This window comes from Hetaerina americana, unplaced genomic scaffold (assembly GCF_022747635.1).
Source record: "Hetaerina americana unplaced genomic scaffold, ioHetAmer1.1.p SCAF_17, whole genome shotgun sequence".
Classification (NCBI taxonomy): Eukaryota; Metazoa; Arthropoda; class Insecta; order Odonata; family Calopterygidae; genus Hetaerina; species Hetaerina americana.
The window spans coordinates 2,340,461-2,362,417 of NW_027286730.1; the positions used below are offsets into that span (position 1 = coordinate 2,340,461).

General features: G+C 40.3%; 1 protein-coding gene across 5 annotated transcripts in view; it reads right to left on the reverse strand.

The window, feature by feature from the left end:
• LOC139687115 (cysteine-rich protein 1-like) overlaps positions 1-21,957 on the reverse strand; it is a 119,939-nt gene that overhangs the window by 76,247 nt on the left and 21,735 nt on the right. For 4 of the 5 annotated variants that reach the window (XM_071584234.1, XM_071584235.1, XM_071584237.1 and 1 more), the window contains exon 6: positions 13,936-14,112. Coding sequence is in view for 1 of the 5 variants with exons in the window: in XM_071584238.1 (XP_071440339.1) it covers positions 13,897-13,936 (40 nt within the window). In the remaining 4 variants the exon portion in view is untranslated. Of the gene's footprint in view, positions 1-13,896; positions 14,113-21,957 lie in introns of those variants that run through there. The other variant, XM_071584238.1, reaches the window with a different exon arrangement.

The following is a 21,957-nucleotide window of genomic DNA, read 5'->3' on the forward strand; positions in this document are numbered from 1 at the left end:
AGGGGAGGCGTCGAAATCCTGAGAGAAATGTGAAAGACATTATTTGTTACTACAAGATTTTCAATTATTGAAAATCTTGCAATTTTTTATTATTGAATAACAATATGACATTCTGCTTGAATTCTTGGCACTGAATGAGTATTTTTTGTTGACTTATTCTCTTGTGACAAGTGGTTTAGATTACAGCTGTATCAACTAAATATTTACTGTGTCTTTTCAAACCAACCTTAAGGTTTATGACTGCGGTTATTTAGTAAATGTAAATAGTTGGAGACTATTCTTTTCATAATTCTCCATTTCTTACATGCTTTCCAAAGACAGCAACTACTTTAATGAGGAAAATATTTTGGTACTGGGTGGGGTGAAATCATTTTTGAAAAACTGAGCTAATTACCGAGGAAAGAAAGTAAATTGTTTTTCATAGTGCTGAAGGTAATTTAATTTATGACATGCAGTTGACTTATAAAAGATGTCTGTTTACAATTGAACGCTCTTTATTGCGGGGGCATTTATTGCGTGTACGTGAAAAAATCCGAGGTTCTCGTTCCGTAACCACAAAGGTGATTTCTTCTTCATTCGTCATTTTATTCTCTCTCGACTTGAGAAAATGACCTTGAAGTGAAAGGAAAGCGTTAAAATTAGGTGGAACCATTGGGTATTATATGGATACCAGTCCATGTTACAATTTGAACTTTCGGAGAGGAGAAAGGAACACAAGAATGCCAATACGATTACGAGGAAAAAAATATAAGCATTCGATAATCTGGAACTCAATATTCACCCATAACATCTGCATTTTCTCAAAGCAAGTTCTTCAGTACCCACACTGCCGTTGTATTTATAAATATAATTTCAACGCTTTTATGAACTTACCACTTTGGCCTATATCCGTTTTCTTATAGGCCAGTTTTTTAAACTGATTTCCGAGCATCTTCTTCTATGACGAAACAGTATAACTTCTCAAGTAACCAATACAATACTTAACATTCTTAATGCAAATGAACGGGCCTCGTAAACTAAGCGTTACTCTACCGTCACCGTAATCACCGTATTACATGCAGTTGCCTCAAGGACTGTTTATAACCACCAAAGTCATTTGAAATGAAAATAATCGTTTACACGGGATACCATCCCGATGACAGAGGGGCTTACTACGCAATGCATGATTGCGATATTTTAAAATGGATGGATTTCTCAATTCATTTACCACCACTCATTTACAACCAATCGGAACACGATCCTCACAATAATGTGTGTGTGTATATATATATATATATATATATATATATATAATGTGTATATATATATATAATATATATATATAATATATATATAATATATATATATAATATATATATTTTTTTTAAACCATACACACAGTTATCAACCCGAAGGTCGGTTTAGTAGGTGGTGGTAGAGTTCATCCAGTACTAAGCTCTATACGGCGTGTGAAATTCACACATCAGGGTAGGGGGGCCAGTTCCTTTCCCTGTGCCGATTATGGTTTCCCAGGAAGATCTGGTACCCGAAAAATCACTTTAGCTTGGGTGGAGCTGTAGGTGCCCAGAGTGCCTTGCCCGGGAATCGAACCTGGGACCCTCCGGTCAGCAGTCCAACGCTCTACCCCCTCGACTACCACGACCCGTATATATATATTTTTTATATATAAATATATATATATATATATATATATATATATATATATATATATATATATATATAAATATATATATATATATATAAAATAAAATTATCGTTTTACTGGAGAGGGCTAAAGAGCACGAAGGTAGAACTATAAATGATTTGCTTGCGAGGGCAACGGACTCCCTGAGATACGCTTGAATGGAAACACCGACTGGTACCTAATCGGCACCTTCCCCCCTCTGGGAGGTCGTGAATAAAAATCTTTTCCTATTATGGCCACAACAGAGCCGAGTATTACATCACAGCAGCGACGCGAAGGCATCCATTCAATGTCAAATCGGCGAGAATATCCGGTCGATTGGCCAACAGGGGATTGCCGAGCTTGAATAAAATTGCATTGGGATAATATCACCGTTATTCTTTTTTCCATTAGGTGTGGCGGCGTCAACTTTAAGCCATTCTCTGCTACACCGGCAATGTCAGAAAGAACAGCACTAAAGCTCGAAGGGGACACTTTTAGTGATCAAATTATTTTTTTTCCAGAAGCATCGACATTTACTATTTGTGTGAATATATTTTTATATAATATATTCCCACAGAAAAGTATTTAGTACATATTATTTCCTCCTTTGACGGCCACTACGGCACAAAAGCCCATATTAACATTATGAATCTGAGCAAATATTGTTCAGATGGGTATGTATATTTCTCGAAGGCGCGTTATTATTGGCATTTTCATAACGGAGGCAGGTAAGCAGTCAAGGTTAGATACCTAGGAAACTGTGGGATGAGATGAGTCATTCGCTGACAAAATTGTGTATTCAGTATCACAGCTCTTCAATGAAGCTCTAGTTCGGATTAAAGCATATACTATTTTTATTCGCTGCTAACAAGCCTAAAGGAAAAATACTCGACGAGATGAATTTGGTTTGAACTATCCCTTCCATTCCTTGGCCGTCCGCACTCACAGTGTTCTCCTTCCGAACTTCATCCTCACCCCATCCTAGTGTAGATACCCTATTTTATTTATCCGTATCTATATCCATCTACGCAATTCAGCAATCAACAACAACATCAAACCAAAATTAAAATGAGACGCCATGGGTTCCCAGAGTTGGCTTACGTATTGGCTTACTGCACTTCCACTATGAACACGAAATATCAATTTGCGAAGAAAATTATTTAAACGGCTTCATAATCCGATCCCAGTGTCGCGACAGGAAAAGACAAAAGAGCGATTTTACGAACCAATTCCCACAGAAGGATTTCCCGGCGCGGATTTCAATGAGTATGAGAAATAAAATGCACTGTCATCACTGGATAAAGCAACAGGAAATTTCATTTACGTTCCCCTTTCGGTTCCACCTTCCTTGTACTGATAATGGAAACAGAAGACATTTGTGGGGAACAAATGACGGAGACGAAGGCGTAGCCAAGCGAATACCTCGAAAATATTTCCCAAACGCCACTAGATAAGATTCCAGACCCACTGACTCAGCATATGCCTATGCAATGCTCAAGGAATCGACAAACTATCTGAAACAACAATTACGATGACCTCTTATCTCGCAGCGCCACGGCTCATGCGATGCATAGTTTATTTTGGACGTGTCCCCATAGATAATCCCCGTCCTTCTCGGTGATAAGTTCTCACACGAGTTGCCCCCCAGGCATTCCAATGGAAATAACAGAGTTCGCCGAGCCCTGCATAGCGCAATACAACCGATAGCACCTTGTTATCCGCGTATGAAAAACCGGCACTAGTTTCCATTTGAATAGTAAATTTTATAGATAAAAGAGAATCTGCTGAAAATGCAGGCCTGTGTGTATTGAATATCCGAATGACGTCAAGTAGTATTAGTGGGAGTGGCGAGTCTGCCGAAGTCACTTTCGCCGTTTAGTGTGTTTTGGGATGGTCAGAGTTAGTTGAAAGAGAGTGGAAAAGGTCGAGGTTGGCTTTGGTCTTCGGAACAAAAAAGCTTCTAGAAGGGCGCAATCATGCGAGAAATTGCAGTGAGAGGAGTCATCCATAAGACTCACAAGTAGGAGCCCACATGAACACAACTGAGAATGTAACTCAGTACCTCAGTTAAGCGAACCAGTACACTTGCCATTGAACTAATCCAATCCTCAAAACCAAATTTTTAAGCTACCTACATCAAAATTGTGGAAAAAATCCAGGAGAGGCGGGAGATATAAAGCATTAGGTACCCCGAATCAGCGCATCACTGTACACATGTCACATGTACCATCTGATGAAAAGACACCTCTCCAGTCACATTGCTATCAGAGATTCGACATCTTAGGCCAGCTTGCTCCCAAAAGCAATTTTTCAAATAGCTTCAATCAAATTTTCCCGAAAGGATTAAGGATTTTGGAATTTTATATATTTACACGTATAATTGTTTATCACCATATGCCTTTGGTGCCCGGGTGTTCCTGGGATCCCAATGACCTCTTGGCTTGGCCAGTTTCCCAAGGGCCGAACCACGGGAGATGACCCTACACCCATGAAAGCCGTTAGTCAGTAACGGGCACTGTTGGCAGGGGGGCAATTGACTCACCTGACTAACCCGACCGTATGACATATAACCTGACGGACGTATTGCCTCAATGACCCCTTATGGTAGGACGCAAACATTTTCAATGGCGGCAGCACTTATGAGGATTTTCCTGTGCCGGTAATTCATCCTTATCCTTCCGTCCCTTCTCACTTACGAGGATTCGATCTCTCTAGCAAACCTGATCGTACAATTTGAAGTACGAATGCAACTGAATCCCAAAGCTGAGGCCGCCTTCCAAACGCTCATAGTTGGTACAGGTCAGGTTACATTCCTCTTTCCCATCTGAATCACTTCACGCGTTACTTTATTCATTTAGATCATTTAATTTATTTATTCCCACCCATCCCAGAATTCACAATTTAACTATCTATTCCTTCTACTCAAGCTTTACTTACCTAGTTGGCTGAGGGTTTACAATAATTTCTAAATTCATTAGAAAATCAGTGTGATATATAAGCGATAAAAATTAACAAAACAAAGGCTGTGAGGTTTTCAAGAAGGAGGAGGGCTAAGTTCATCGTTCAATTACCAGGCATTAAACTAGAGCAGGCAAACACAATTTCCTTATCTAAGAAGTGCCTTTGACCATAATGGTCAAAGTAGAAAGGGCATCTGAAGCAGAACTGTTTGGCAAAGAGCTTTTCCCGAGGAGGAGGGAATTGACGACGGGGACGTTGACTAAGGATGCTAATGAAAAGATTACTGCAAAATTTGCAATGCAGCGTGGTTTCGTTAGGTGCGAAAGCATGGTCGTTAAAGTAAAATAATAGGTATCGAAAGGGTGCTTTTAAACTATGGGTGTGGAGAAGGATGGAAAAGATGAAATGGAAAGAAAGGAAAATGAGGGAATAAGTACTTCGCATGGTGGGGGAGGAGAGAGAATTGCTGGCAGATATCGATAAGAGACACGTAAGGTGGCTGCAGAAAATTAAAATTGGCGATGGGATATTAAAGACTGTGATAAGAGGAGAGAACTTTGAGGAAATGAGGAAGGGTAGGGATTGGGGAGGCCTATTAAACGTAATGATGAGAGGACGGAAGTATGCGAAATTGAAGATGGGTAGTTTGTGATTTGTTAGGTATTTGTAAAGTTTCAGTTTATATTCTGTAAGAAGCAAAGAAATGTATCATTGTTCAATCTGTCCATCCAAAATCTACCTTGAACGATGGATTACCTAATAATACAATAATTCCTCCTAGATATTTCCAGTAAGGTACCCCGCAATCCATCGCTCGTGTGTGGCAGGGGGTGACTTCTGACCAGGAGTGCACCAGCCACATAACATATTACTAAAAGGATTGGGCATAAATGAGAAGGAATGCAATTTAAACGGTCGGAAAAGCGTCAAAAACAGCTATTTCATGCCTCACAACGTTTCAAATGCTACTCGAACAGCTTCTAGCTGTGCTGTATTAAAGAGTTAAAATGGCAAAAGAGCTTAAAACTAGGCTATTTAAATTTAAACACATATTTCATGGGCTACTTCTAAGACACATATTCTAATCCGTTGCAGTTTGCGGGAAAATGACCTTATCTGTCGATTCGGCAGTTAATCGTTCTAATCTCAATTCAGTCATTTATCCTGCTGAACTATAATAGTAGTACGCGTTAAAAATTGCCAAGAAAGATATCCGATCCTAATTCGTGGAAATGAATTATCCTCTCATTCTACCTTCGGTCAGTGAATAATTCCCAAACTACCTCTTAAAGTAATCCAGTCACGCACTCCTTGATTTTATGCTAACTCAGACCCTCCCACAAGAGGGTGTGCCGCCGAGCCTCGAAAACGATCGGGCGCCACTGGGTCATTGAACCAACGGAGTAGACGCCACTAGTCTGGCCAAGGGCTAGAAAAACGTGTGCACCAACATTACAAAATTGCTAGAGCAAGCATTTAAAAATAAAGAGCATTTACTTCAACCGAAAATTCTCGAATCTGAATACATAAAACACGGGCTTAGCAAGATCGTTGACCGTGTGGTACCGGTATAAGTTATTCGTAACTAACTCGAGGCAATGCGAACTAATCGAACGATACTCATTACCTAGATTCCTTTTCCAGAGTTTCTCGGGGAGCATAAGACGAGCTTTTCTAGCAAATTTTTCTCCTTCAGTGTTCGAAATCTGATGAAGTATATTACGTGAATTATCCCATTTCGCATGCCACTGGTATCGCAGTCGGTCCAGCTAGCTAAGGTTATCGCTAGGGCTTGTGAGCTCGATAGACTACGTCAAACATGACTTAAGTCGAAAATATTAATTTCATATCTTTCTTCTCGTCATTTACCGGATTTTATGCCATACTCTAGACAAAAATGCGACACATGACCCGATTTCTAATTAAACCACGCGTTTTCCATTTTTATCCTGCAATAAAATTTTATCCAAGGAGAAACATGAACGGCGGCAGGTTAAAGGTAAGGTGAGGGCAAACAAGAGGCTAACGACATTTCTCGTTAATAGTCACCGAAACTTCCCGATCAACTGGACTCCAATTTTCCACTGACGATTTTTTTCTGTAAATACTCTTGAAAGGTTTAAATGACCTAGTTAACAAAATATATCTTGGCATACCAGAACTTAATATTCCTCATTAATAATTCAATTTCCTCGAAAAAAACAAATCCTTGGGCCGCGTTCGATTAAAATGGAATTAGTATTTTTGAATATATGTAAATTTATTTTTAGCTGATTTTTTCACACTGTTTTATCTATTTCTTCAGAAAAGTGGTGTGCATCTACAAGGAAGTGTAAAATTCACCATGAAAATCGGGTTGTGTAAGCAAAAGAATTAACTACCTGCGAATCCTTCTGGCACTATCCCAGCCGTAAAATATGAACCAAATATCCGGAAATACAATTATCTTAGAACCAGAGAAAGGATGGTTATCTGGGGGTTATTTATGTTAGTTGTTGCCGTCACTCGCGATGGAAACAAAAAAGGGAATTCTTCACTGCCGTAGGACTCACTCCGACTAGTATGTCGCCCAAGCTACGCTTTGTTCCGGGTCTCGCAAAAACAACGGTGATCAGAAAATCAGACCCCTGAGGCAGGGAAAAAAACAAAAGCGGAGAGGGCATTTCTGCCGTTGTCATCTTTGGGTATTTCAAAAATCCATTCGGCACGCGCACACGCCACGATTTACTGCCAGGAGCAGAAGCAACGCACTTTTGAAAATAAGAGCAAGGATGCTGGACGGCTAAACTGAGTATCGGAAAAATGCGGAATTATAAGAATAGAAATTAAGGACAATGCGATTTACACTGGAAATCATGAAAGGATATCGTTTTTCCGATGACGGGACACGTCCTGCGCATGCTACTAGTACAAAAATTTCAATGGTCACATTCGAGATTCGGATTCAGGAGCAGCCTTTTTTGGTCTCTTTTCCAAAACATTTAAAAGAAATTTGAACAAACTTAGGATGTAGCAGGTATCAAGTATTATCATCCACAATGGTGACAAATTAAAGAAAAGGCAAGTATACCAAAGGTAACATGGCACTTAGCAAATTGGATGGAGATCCAACTAACCATAAAACATCAGCAAATGAAAACCACCATTGAAGACCAAAAGTCAAAATTTGTATAATAGGACACTGACTGAAAGAAAAAAAATTAACATTCATGGTGCATTGAGTGAACAGAGGGAATGAGAAGAGTGGATTGATAAGTAAATGAACAAAGCAGGGAAACAATTCTGGTAAGAATTTGGAAAGAATTGTTTCGCCTGTGTTTTTCCCTGCTTTCCCTTTGGAAATAATTTTTTCACTTGTGTTTCCGCCTGTGGACGAACTGCAAAAAACTTAATCATAAATTAATTTTGATCTAGAGAGGTTTACCATCCACTCCACTTATCCATTGCTTATATCCTCTATGAATAAGTCCAAGGACAAAAGTTAAAAAAATATTCCAAAAATAATACGCACACAATATTCCCTTTTGTAAATTTGGAATAGTACCAAGGGTCATATTCAAATTACATTGACATCCTCTGTATCTCAAGGGTTTCTAATCTTTAACCATTTCCATCCAAATCAAAGAGTTCAAATAACGCGAATAATTTTTATACACTGAAATTATTACATTAAAATGCATATTAGCGGATGACTCCGTTAAAAGTTACGGCTGCGGCATCTCCATCTCCCGCAGTTTCATGGAATTTAACAGAAGTATATTGAGCACTGAACAGAATTTTTTATGAATCGGATGTTTTCCAGGAAGATCAAAAATTCAAACATTAATCCTATACACAGTTTTGATGCTGTATGCTTTCATTCATTTTGTACGACAAAATTTACTCTCAGAAATAGATAGATTATTTAAACATAGAAAAAGTTATTTCCCAATTAGTATATGTTCAGTTAAAACGACTGGAGGCGCACGGACTTACACAGTTAAAACAAAAAGACATTGCCAAATAGACCGAAATGCAATGAAGTGCCCCAAATTGTAGAGGAAAATAATATTAAAGGTGACATTAACAGAATTTGATAATTTAATGCGATGCCAGAAATAAAATAATTATCCCCCAAAGAGGATAATTGTCACTCGTTATGTCGATAATGACACACTATCTCTTCTTCATGCCCCGGGATTAAATAGAAAAACTTCGATCGGTTCGTGACCCACATATCTCATACCGGGAGTCAACATCAAAGTTAACTGAAATATAAATGTATACCTACGCATGCCAATCCGTACACACTGCGAATACCTCAGCATTTTGTCCCATGTGTTCGTGGAAGAAAAAACGCGTGTTAATTGGCGCAGGGAGCAGAGAGCGCGAAAAAATTACACAGCCCACAGATGAGCCCTGGGCGCGAATATGCCATTAGCATCATCATCGTCTCCCCTTCCCAGGCCAGAACGGGGGAGAGGTCACGGCCTCCCGCCCGTCCATTCCGGAAAGCGCTTTGAGCACTTTCACGCTCCCGCGGTTTCACCCCGATTGCCATGGCTTTCGCAATTAGACGCCTCGACACGCCGAAAGCGGGCGAGGATCGCGCCTGAGGCACGATCACCCGCCGAAATGTCGCCAACGAGAAACCACGACTTGAAAAAAATAAATAAAAGGGGCAGATGAAAGAGAGAGAGAAAAACGGCCACGGAGCAAACGGGAATATTCGTGTCGAAGCCATTAGGGGGAATTTGGGTCGTGTTAACTTACATTAATGCTTATAATTCTTCCCAGGGATAGAGGCGGGGAGAAGTTTACTTACAATTCGACAACAATTGTACGCATACAAATGGGAAATACGCCAATATTTTAACATGAAATTGCAGAAAAGTAAGTAACCAAGCACCGTTCATTGTCTGGAGGAGAAGAGAATTTAATGATTATTCGAGCTCAATACTTTTAATAATCTTAAATGGCTGAAAAGATCACTTAGATCATTGAATATGACGATCGAGAAAAGTAGTCAACCAATCTACGATATCTGTGTGTATATTGTACGTATGCATCAGACTTTTCAGGCTGCCTTCATATAGCACTGAAAAAATTTATTGTTGGTTTCTCAAAAAAAGGATGACTAACATAACGCAACTAATAAAACTAAACATCAAATCGTGCGCTAAAAACTAACAACGAAGGCAATAAAGGTGAATTTCCATTGTTACCGCGTCTCGTAACATGTCTACCTAGGGTAAATTCAACAAAAATACCAGAAAATGGCCAATCCAAGTTTCCACCTTGGCAAAGATAATAATTTTCTAGATTAGCAAATCCATTTTTATTATGAATGTTTGACTTTATTCAATCTTTTCCTAACCAAGCAGTATTTCGGGCAGAGATGGAACGAAATGTTCACCCTAGCAGAGAAGTGAGCATGGTGTAAAATCAACACGTGAATAAATTTTTACAATTGAAAGCGAAAAAATCAGCATTAAATCTTGTTCTTACCAGTGGGATGTTCATTAGTATGTTAAACAGATACCAATAATCATAACTCAATGGACCCACCACACACAATAAATATTCACCATTAATTATTCCAAATATGTTGTTCTCAGGTTGTTAACCTGATCAGGTCAGGTGAAATTAATAGCAAAATATAGTCTTAACTGGGGCAAGATTGAAACTCTGCAGAAAGTCCGCAGTCATAAGGGATATATGGCTACAGTATATATTGCGGTACTGAACCAATAGTATGTTCAACTGACCCAAATATTAATATTTGTTTTAACCACGGCATCAGCAGCAAATTACATTTTTTTAATAACCGGACCACCAAACCGCTCACAGAGGCCATGGCTGTAGAAAAATATCGGAATTTTGCATGGATGGACGACAAACGGGGTCACGAGCTCGCCTCGGCATCCTCTTTAAATTCTCAGAGGGAAAATCGACGGTGGAATGCGTTGTAAAATCATGGACCACAGCACACCGTCTCGGCACACGGCCTGGGTACGCGCACGCGGTGACTGCGACGCAGACGAGGCACACGATAGAGCGGAAGACGAGGGCAAAAGAGACTTAGAAGGAGCGCACTTCTCGTTAATCACTTGACGGAGCGACGGCATAAGAACTGCATGCTCAACGATCGGCGCGAGATTTCGAAACCGCGCCGACATCCTTTTTTCCCTTCCCACCCACCCGCCCTGCATGCGAAAGGTGGAGACGCGAGCGCACGGTGCCCGGAAGCGTGCAGAAAAAGAAAACTGGCGTGCGGCTCGCGAACGCCCGAGTTGGTATCTCACTCTCTTATTTAAACCCGAGCGCGGCTTACAATCCATCGATCGCAACATACCAGCGGCAAATAAGGAGGGGTGGGGGAAAGGGTCCACAGACTCCGGCCTCCCCTGATGTTGCGACTTGAACTTTCCCAATTCAAGGAGATGGCTCCCGTAGCCCTACTCATATTTACAAGTCCCGAGGATACACTCGAGCTTTTATGATTCTCGCCTTGACATGCGAGGAATAATGCGAGAGCCCCTGTGGGCACACGGGCTCGATCCCGTCCTAGTGAATGCACACGCGAAGCGGGACGACCACGTTTATGCGGGGCTGGACGTCAGCTGGGACACGGTAGTATTACGTGCACGCTTCCCGCAGGGGAGAAGCCACCAGGATAATTAGTCGGGAGACCTTACAAACGCAAATGGTCCGTTCAGTTCAAATGGGCAGTCGACATTCTGCTCGGACCACCGCTTTCGCCTCATGAAAGAAGCAATTAGACCGGGACGTCATAAACAATTACCTTCAGTCAAAATGATCAATCGCGTCGGAACATTGCCCGAGTTCGCCTCACTTGGTACGCTCCGAGAAGTACCATTTCTGAGGCCCGGAGCCTACTAAAAGAGTGCAAATTTTTACAGAAATGTTATCTGTACCCTTGACTCATTGGACTAGGGACTTCGCTTAAAAAAACTCCAGTACAGGTGAGTCTCAATACGGTATTCCATTCCTCGGGGATGGAGATTATGTTATTCGATTTGCTATGGAGCCACGAACATCTATATACTGTTTCATTTAGGAATGAATTAGACTCTGCAACAAAACAACTGGTGGTTCAAGGTTGAAAATTTAAAAGTAATTCTACTACTATATTACTACGTATTACCCTGCACCCACGAGAAACGGTTACATGTTTCCTGTTACCACATTTTCTCAGACAAACACACTTCATGTATTTTTAAATTAAATATTTTAATGATTTCTTGCTTAATTAAGAATTTTTACGAGTGCGTGATAAATCATAACACTGAAAATAGCTTAAAGTGTGGCAGGTATAATCAAAATGCGATTTTGCAGGAGTATTTCCCGACAAATATTAATATAAATCTTTTTTTCCTCGCATTTTAATTTTGATTCACGGTTTTCTAGACTCCACAGATCAATGGGGTTCTGAAAACCCTTTACACCAAGCCATCACATTGGTTAACATTTTAAGAACTATTACATTTAAGAAGTTTTTACCGTGTTTTAAGGATGAAAGCCCATGCTACAATGCGGTGATACTAGCGTGGTGGTAGATCATTTATATAAAAGCACTTCAGTTTTAGGTCAGCTGGCGAAATGAGTAGTTTCACATAATAAATTTACGAGAGCACAAAACAGCATACGAAAAAACGAAGACGGTGTGCGCAGGACGAGGGCAGAAACAGCTGAACAGGAGTCAAACGCCAATACATAACCAACCAGATTAACCTTCCCATTGAGCTGGTAAATTTGACAACACTTAGTCAAAAGGTTTAGTACTTAGGGCACGCGTTTTTCTAAGACACCCACGGCTTGGGTTGACCACTTAACTACTTTAACCTTTGTATTATAAGTGAAAAAGAATAAACCAGGTGTATTTTGAAAAGCATATATTTCAACTCCTAGACATCACGGAAGAAATTTTAAGAATATTTGTCATGTTCAGGTTCTCCTCAGCCACTAACTGGCTTTTCACAAACTATCATAGAATTTGGAAATAAATAGCTCCACTATTTTATACATTTTTAAAAATATTTATCATTCTGTGCACTAGAGGTATATTAAAAAATAATATTTAGACATTTTTCAAAGGAAAAAAAAGTAATTTAAAATCACGAGGGAAAAATATCACCTTTCTCGTAATTTGTAAACACGTGGAAAGACAATGAATTGTATACGAAACAAAATTCAGATTATTTACATATACTAAAATATTTCATCAACTCTTCCGTCGGCAGTATCCTTAAAAAAATAATAGGGTTTTTAACATTAAATTGACCCTCATAAAGTTCAAGGAATAGGTATGCCTCCCATCACACACGTCAACAATATTTTGATATCTGCCGGATTTAGAATATTAACACGTACACAACACCCCGCAAACATCCGCGAGGGCGTGTACGTTGGGGCACCAAAAATTGTGAACACAAATAAAAATTCATACGTAGGAATGAATGTCCGGTTCTCTAAAACACCCCGAAATATACACAAAAACGAACTCATATTCGTGATTGGACGCCGATAATAATAAATACAAGATCATAATCGCGCCAATATTATTGTCCATAGTAATAGGTAGGAATATTTTGCTTGCTGAAACACTTCTGATTTTTCAGATTCAGAATATTCATGATGAGAGCCAACATGAAATGTAAACAAACCGGAATGTGAATTTCATTTCCCTTCCATTTGACCCAAATGCAGCAATTTTTGCCTCTTAAAATGAGAGAGGAATCAAAAACAAACACGCTATCGCGGGGATAAAGAATCAATATGAAATCACTACACACTAATGCTACGTCCCGTCAAACAATAATCTTCAGAAATTTCACTGCTTCAAATTCCCTCACTAAAAGTTAACTTTTATTTGATTCCTAAATTCTAAAGACCAAAGAATTTTAAGAGGCTTATATAGGAACTCCAAATATTTTTATAAAATACTGCACCCTCCACAAGTGAGTACTCTCAAATTAAAAAAATCAAATTTCGTGACAACCACGGCCAATCAAATCAGAGGCATGGCTTTCCCATCATTCAGCTTCCCACTACCCATTGTTGCTAAGCTGCGTGCAGTGTCGACGGGTTTGAATCACGATTTTCACTGCCCACCATCAAGTAACCCCGAGACGGGCTTAATTGGACACAGTTTCAATACTGAGTACAATATTGAGTACAGTTTCAATCGAGCGGGAATCGAAAATTAAAAAAAGAATACTGGAACAAGGTCAGGTAAGCAAAGAAATAGAAACACTTCAAGTACTCACCAAAATACACCGGCTTGTCGCACTTGGGGCAGTTCGGCATGGTGGTGACACTTCGACACCCGTTTTCAAGAACGTCTCACCAAGGAAATCCAACACCGATCAGCGATGGCGAACAGGTTGATGCGTTATGACCGCTGGAAAAATGCTTCGCCTCGAGTGGAAAGCACCGGTGCGTGTGTTTTGTAGCCAAGCCTTTCTGATGCACCGTCCGTCCGCCTGGGTCGGAGTGTGGAAAAAACGAGAGTGAGAAATGAGCTGGCTGAGCGGGAAGATGAGGGGAAGGAGCTAGGACGGAGAGGGGAAGAGGGGTGGGATTGAAGGAGGGACGGAAGGGGAAGTGTGGGCTGAAGGGGAGGGGAGGACGGCTATCCGCTGTGCGATGGTCCCAGTGACCGAGAGAGGCCGTGGTGGCTCGATGGCAGTGACGTCATCCACGTTTTCCGCGCTGACGCCACACACTCTCACTCGTAGAGGCGGGAAGGGGGGGGGGGGGGGGGGAAAGGGTTGAGCGGGGCTACGGCCGCCGGGGCGAGTCGAGCAGCGGGCCCCAGCTTAAATGTTTATACCGGGTCCCGGAGCCTCATTGATTCGCCTGCCCCGAGACCCTTTTCATCTGGCTCCTGGATTTTCTCTGATGCGAATCTTGGTTGGCACGTGTACCTTCTCCACTCCATCCCGTCCTCGTTAGCGGTCGCCTCTAAGTCCTTAGGATACTTTAACTTACATCCGGATTTATGGATATTCATTCTGGAATCCCGGTCAAATCGAATGACTTTTACACCGTAACATTCTCGCATTTCGGTTCACATCAGCGAATTAATTCAATTAACTGTCGAAGCATTTCCCGAAGTTCTTTCAATATATAATTTTTTGAGGGTGATTCGCACCCTCAGTGAGCATCGACCTGCACAACTAAGGGTAGCGGAGAAAATTTTGAATGAGTAATGACATGAATGAGTAATGACATGAATGAGAAATAAGACAGCGTTGTCCGTTGTCGCCTGTCCTTCTTTACGTCCCTTATGCAACGATATGACTGGGGAGGGGGTTAGAGATGGGATTGGTGTACCGGGAGCTGATTGAGTCAGATTTAAACAGGAAATAGCTAGCTAGACAGTCAAGGGAATTCAGTTATTGTAAAAAGCATGATAGGATCAACACGAGAAGTAATGAGATGAGAGCTAAACACAAATTATGAGAAAATGAAAACAATGAGAATGTCAAGAAGGGGGAAGGCTTATTTAAAAATTGATGTAGGAAGTTATATATTGGAGTAGGTTTAACATTTCATAGGGCAGCATTGTGATTAAAAACGGGTGTACTAACAGGGGCCTTAGGAAAACAATTTCGCCAGCGAAAAAAGTATTCATCAAAGTATGATTATGGCGAATTGATGACGAGTAATCTAATAAAATATTAATAAAGACCTTAAGATGGCGTGTAACTGTGTATGGTGACGACATCCGGTATGAGCGGCAAAATATAATCACATATTCGAGGCTTTCGAGTCATGGGTTTGAAGACCCTCGGTAATCAATCCGAAGGTTAGTTTGGCAAGTGAGAGCCCACCTAATACTAAAACATGGGGCATTTGTAATTCACACCTCAGGTGAGGCTCCTCTTCCTGTGTCGACTATGGTTTCCCAGGAACATTTGAAACCCAACATACCACGCCGCTTTGGGGAAGCTAAAAGATTCCTCGAGGAGTCACCCGGAATCAAACCCGAAAATTTTGCTCCAGCGCTCTCCCCACCCGACTACCACGCCACGTGCATGAAGAATGATGGTGAAAATAAGCTGGCTAAGAAGGAAGATAAACATCCTTTTGCATATTATTGACGATGAGAAGTTGCTCAGTGAAATTCGATGGCAGAAAAATTAGATGGAGGATACGTTGAAGGGTAGTGACTGTGGAAAGACTGTAATAGAGGGGAGAATGTTGGGTACGCAAGGTAATTATTTTTATTGATATTCGACCTTTAGCTTAAGTTCTGAATGAAAAGACACTGGACAATAATAAACGGTATGCGAGTTAGAGGGAAAAAATACCAGGCATTTCGGCACAAATGAAAGTAGAAAAATGGTTTATTATAGCGTTGGGTGCTAGAGCGTCTTGTTAGCAGGGTAGCACTCCTCAATTATTGGGTCCATCCACAATCTACCATAAAAGCTAGAAAAATGTTGTCATGATCTCTTCGATTCTAGTTTAGATGTAAAGAAAAGATTAAGAAGGAAAATTGGCGTGAATTTGGAAGCCTTTATGGTCCGACAGAGAATATGGTTTTTGAATGGCATGAAAGTTGGTAAGTAGTATGAAGATCAGAAGGAGGAAATTATGTGGGAGAAATAAGAGCTACAAGCTGGGAGGAAGTGCTTGGGAAGGCCATGAAGATATATAATGTTTTTTAGGGATCGTCTGGAACCTACCGCTAATCGTTACCTTTGATGATGACATATAAGTGCCTGAAAGTTGGCCAGTGGGGAATGTGACAAATACGAAACGGCAGATGCGACTTTTTCCTACTTCTCATACTATCCCTACCCTTCTGTGTAGAGCTTTGAAGAGGAAGTGCAAATAAACTTTTTACTATTGCTAAAATATTCTACTAACTCTAAAATTCTCACATACAATTAACCGTATTTAATTTCATGATCTTCCTATTGGGCGAGTTTGTTTAATGTAGCCTCTTTCACTGAAAACTACGGTGGAAAGACATTTGGCATCATTGAATGCAATAAAACATAACATATTTTTTTAAAGGGACAGATGTGCTCTAACTAGAGGGCACACATTCCAAAAAGCACAAATGGTAAGGGCGATAAGAAGTGTGAATCAGCTGAAAATTCTTAATTTTGGCTACTGTGGCAGCGCACAGATTCATATTTTTGTTACTACGAAAATATAATCTTACATGTATGTGCTTCTGTATACTTTCCCTTGAAACTATTAAAGTTCTCAGGTTTCGTATACTTCCAGAAATTGAATCGGTTAACAGCATGGCTGCAAAATTTAACATCATTTATTATAAATTCCTAGAACGGCGGGAGATGTCGTGACAGTAATTTTTGACGGATTTATCCGCTAATATGGATTTCAATGCAACAATTTCAAAGTTGCAAAAAACTGGTCAATGGGAATGATTTTTACACTCTGAAATTGTTGCATTGAACATTGATTATAGTTTTGAGTTATATTTCAAGTCCCTAGACATCAAATTTGCCAAGCTGATAAAATGGGATTTAAAATAGGATATTGAAATGAGCGTTAAACACATGTTCAACAATTAATAAATACAGTTAATTACAGAAATACGGAACCTAATTTACAGAACTTGATGTTTTGTGCTAATGGCTGCTTCCTGCGAAGTAGACAACCCCCGTGGCTGAAATTGTCGAAAACGAAGATTTTGCGTTTTTGGAGTGGGAATAAAATTTTGAAACTGTATTAGAGATATAAGCTTGGTGTTGAAGACTTCTCTTAAGAACTGACTACAAGTCTGAGAAATCATCATACTCTAATATGAAAGAAGATGTTATCTCGCGAGTTTTGAAAATGCAGTTTCATATTTACACTGGAAAATCATTGGTCCAATGCCAGAATTCGAAGTTCGACTAAAAATAATTGCCCAAGGTACGGGTAGCATGTTAATTTAATGGTTTTATGAATACCTATTAGTACTTTTTATTGTGTTAAGCGAACGGTAACTACAGCCTTATGAATATTATGGGAAGAGTCAACCCCAGCCGTACTCTTATAAATGGGCAAAGGATGGGTGAGGGTAATCATAGAAGATATATTCGGCAAATCAATAAAAAAATATAAAAAATAACTAAAAATAAAATATATTTTTTTATTGATTTACTGCATATATCTTCTCTAATTTCCCTCGCCCATCCTCAGCCCATTTATAAGAGTGCGGCTGGGGTTGACTGTTCCCATAATATGTACTTTTTATTTTTCCATTGGTGAAATGTCCGAACGAAAACTTCATACATTCTCCTCATTGATTGAAAATACCTGTATAGCTGTTATTTTTCTTTCAAGCCGGCCTTATCCATTATTTCATTATTGACATAAGATATATCTACACGAATATTCCCTCCTTTCAGCGGTGAGAAATTGTGCCATCACGGACACTTTACGGTGTTTTTCTCGGCCGTGCATCGGGGAAAGACGACATACGTGGCAAAAACCACTATCAAAATGTGAAAATTTGGGAAATTTATCTGTAAATATATGCACAACGTTTTAACTTGAATTAGGAGTAATTAGGCAAATAATTATCTTGGCTTTCTTGACAATTTGCCTCTCGTAATTTGCCTCTCGTAATTTGCTCCCTTTTACCCGGCATTGCCGGCAAATTATTTCTTCTTTCGGTGAGTCCAATTGATATTTTAGATAAATTCGCTAGCATTCGTGGTGAAGGACTATTTAGTATTAAACTGCATTCATCTTTACCGAATTGTGATATCTATTTTATGACCCCCCGCAATCGTAATCTTAAAAGAATAACACAAAGCTGAAAAGATTTTTCGATATTGCAACACAGCCCGCAGCATATTCCCTTGGGGCTGGCACGGATTTAGTCAACAGATGTGAACAAATTCGACCGATTTAATTCGGCCTAATGGAATCGACGAACCAGTTCGTAGTCTCGGCCGCTGTCCTAAAGAGCGGAACGGACGGAATTTACTCTCACTTCCGCGAGGAACAACACAAAGTGTAGTCTATGAGAGATCTCTGCAGAAAAGAACCGCTGATCACAGGAGAACCTGAAAAAGCACCCAAAGGCAGAGATTTCGCAGACGCGAGCGGTGCTCTGTGAGCGTCGCGGAGAACGCAACGACTATTCATGGACGCAAAGAGAGGGACAAACATCTATTCTTTGCGAGTAAACCAAAGCTTGTGGTATTGTTTCCTTCCCTTATTCCTCCTCTCCATGAATATAAGAATTTGCATTAGCTTTGCTCGGAAAATCAAATCAGATAATTGTTTCAAGCTTTCCTCAGAATAAAAGGCAGCATTGATCCTTTTACCCGAGTCAATCAATTACTCCTGAATTGCACGCGTTCATGAATCAACCAAATAATTTTGATTTCGTTTGATAAACTTATATTGACGTTAATAGAATGTCATAGCAAGAGTGAAATAACATTTTATACCATAGAACAACTATAACACCTTATACGAAACCAAAACCCTTGCCTCCGAGATTTTCATCGCGTTATTATTATTTTACGAAAAGAATACGACGAAACGTACGCAAACATCTGGTAGCTCCCTACTACTCTTGAGCTTTGAACCGCCTATATTCAGGAAGATCTGTGAATGTATTTACACAATCAATGCATTTTTTAAGGTAATCTACCGGCTGAGGTAGGTTTTTTGGATGGACACAACTACCAAGTAAATATATTGTTTCTCCCAACAAAACACAACCCAACATCCTACTCTACAACAAGTCCCTCTTCATCTCTGAGTACTTTCTTCCTCCCTTCATCCCGTCCAACATCCCTATCCTGTTCCTTCCCTTTCCTTTTTGCCCAACATTCTACCCTCTATCACAGTCTTCAACATCCCACTGCCGGTCAACACCCCCTTCATCCACTTTTCCTGCCTCCATAGGATTGCTCCCAACAAACCCCTCTCTTCGCCCACCATACCAAGTACTTCCTCATTTGTTTTCTTCTTTGTCCATTTCACCTTCTCCATTCTTCTCCACACCCACATTTCAAAAGCCTCCAATCTGCATCTATCCTCCTGCTTCAATGACCACGTTTCCGCACCGTACATAGCTACGCTCCATATCAAAGTTTTTACGAGTCTTTTCTTAACATCGTTACTCAAAGTCCCCGTCATCAACTCCCTCCTCCTTGTGAAAGCCTCTTTGCCTAGCGCAATTCTTCTCCTTACGTCCCTACTACTTTGACCGTGTTGGTCCAAAACACTACCGAGATACGTAAACTGTTCTCCCTGCTCTAGTTTTTGTCCTCCTATTTTAATGTATAGCTTGGCCTTTTTCTTTCTAGAGAATCGCATAACCTTTGTTTTATTAATATTGATTCTCATCCCATACCTGTCGCACTGAATTACCAATTCACTAAGCAATGCTTGCAACCCCTTGGCTGACTGACAAACTAAAGCTTGATCATCAGCAAACCTAACTGATTTGACGAATTCTCCGCCCACTTTTATTCCTACCTCCAGTTCCTCCCATGCCTCTTTAATCATTTCTTCTGCATACAGGTTGAACAGCAACGGTGACAATGAGCAACCCTGCCTTACACCTATTCCAAACACTGCCCATCCGGACTCCCCGTTCCCCACTCGAACCTGAGAAGTCTGAGACATATACAGGTTGCGGATTAGCCTCCTTTCCCTCCAATCTATCCCCATTTTCCGCAATATACTCAAGAGTTTTTCCCAATTCACTCACGCCATTTAGAAATATACGAAACAGGCAAATATGTCCTGATAGCATCTACATTCCTCTCCATTAGTGATCTCATTACTGCAATGGCATCACGCGTGTCTCTCCCCTTCCTATCCTATCTTTTCGTAGCCCAGAACGCATATTAATTAATTCCAAAACAATCCTTGGAAAGTAATTACGAAAAGGTTGCAATGAGGCTGTGGAGGGATCATGGAGATTCGAGAGAGTGTGACATCGAAATAGTTCACGTTGGGAAGCCACAATTTACACGTAAGTTGATTTCAATCAATAACTATCCAGCGACCTTATTTCCACTCGCTTTGTCTATTGTAAGCATATGAGCATGAAGAAATTAATAAATAAATCTTCGTATGCTTTTTCTAGTGCATAAGATATTTTTAAAACAAATTAAACCCAAATATAAATATTTTAAATATGATCATTCAATAAAATCAACTTTAACTGGCGAAAAAGCAATTAAATCATTTTAAACTAATCTTTATCCTCTTGATTCATAACCTGTTCCATTCTCGTCTATAAGCTATCAACATTCTCCGACCTAACAAATCTCAACAATTTTAAAGTGAATTCCTACAGCATCTAATTATGGCCCTACATGATTATCTGTAATATTAAGGGCAAATGAAAAATAAAAGACAGCCCTCTTATGCAAATTCTTTTACATAAGCACCAGATTTGCATTCGCTACAGTACGCTCCGTGAGGGTCGGGCGGATGGATTCCACAGACAGAACATGTTCAAAGCAAGCCCACAAACCCACAAACATGTTCAAAGCAAGTCCACAAACTGAGAACCGTCTTCCAAAAGAGTCGAAACGAGGACAGAGGAATCCATCGTCTGAGATACCTAGCAAAGCTAAGGATATATAAGGAACGTATTAAAAAATCCAAAGAAAATGCTTGGAGAAAGTTTGCTAGACAAAACTTTGGAGACAACTCCTGGGGCTTTATCTACAAGCTGTTCTCAGATAAACTGAAACTCCCAACAATACCAGGGACTAGACGAAATGACAAGGGTGAGGTAATGCTGATAGAAGAATGGATGGACGAAATGTTGGACACCCTTCTACCTGACGAAGATCAATCAGATAATTGTTACCACGAGTCTACCAGGAGAATGTACAATGAACCGCTTGAGAAAAGCGCCGCAAGGCTCTTCTCAGACGAGGAAGTCAGTGAAGCCATCTACCTGATAAGAGATGGCAAAGCCCCCGGCCACGACCAGATTCCGGGTACTGTAATAAGAAAACTGTGTCAGCCTATCTCAGGAGAGCTAACCAATATCATTAATGATTGTATAGTCCTCTCATACTTTCCGAACACCTGGAAACTTGGGAAGCTACACGCTATTCTAAAGGATAAGCGTAAAGGCCCAGCGAACGCTGAAGCATTCCGACCAATCACTCTCCTCCCAGAGCTGGGAAAGGTCATGGAGAGACTTATTAAAAAGAGAATTATAGAAGAGGCTGGGGAATGCCAGATCTACCACCCCAAGCAATACGGGTTTACTCCAGGGAGAAGCACGATTGATGCCATAACTAAACTGCTGAGACTAACTAACAACGATTGCAAATACACCATGGTGGTTTTTATAGACATAAAAGGCG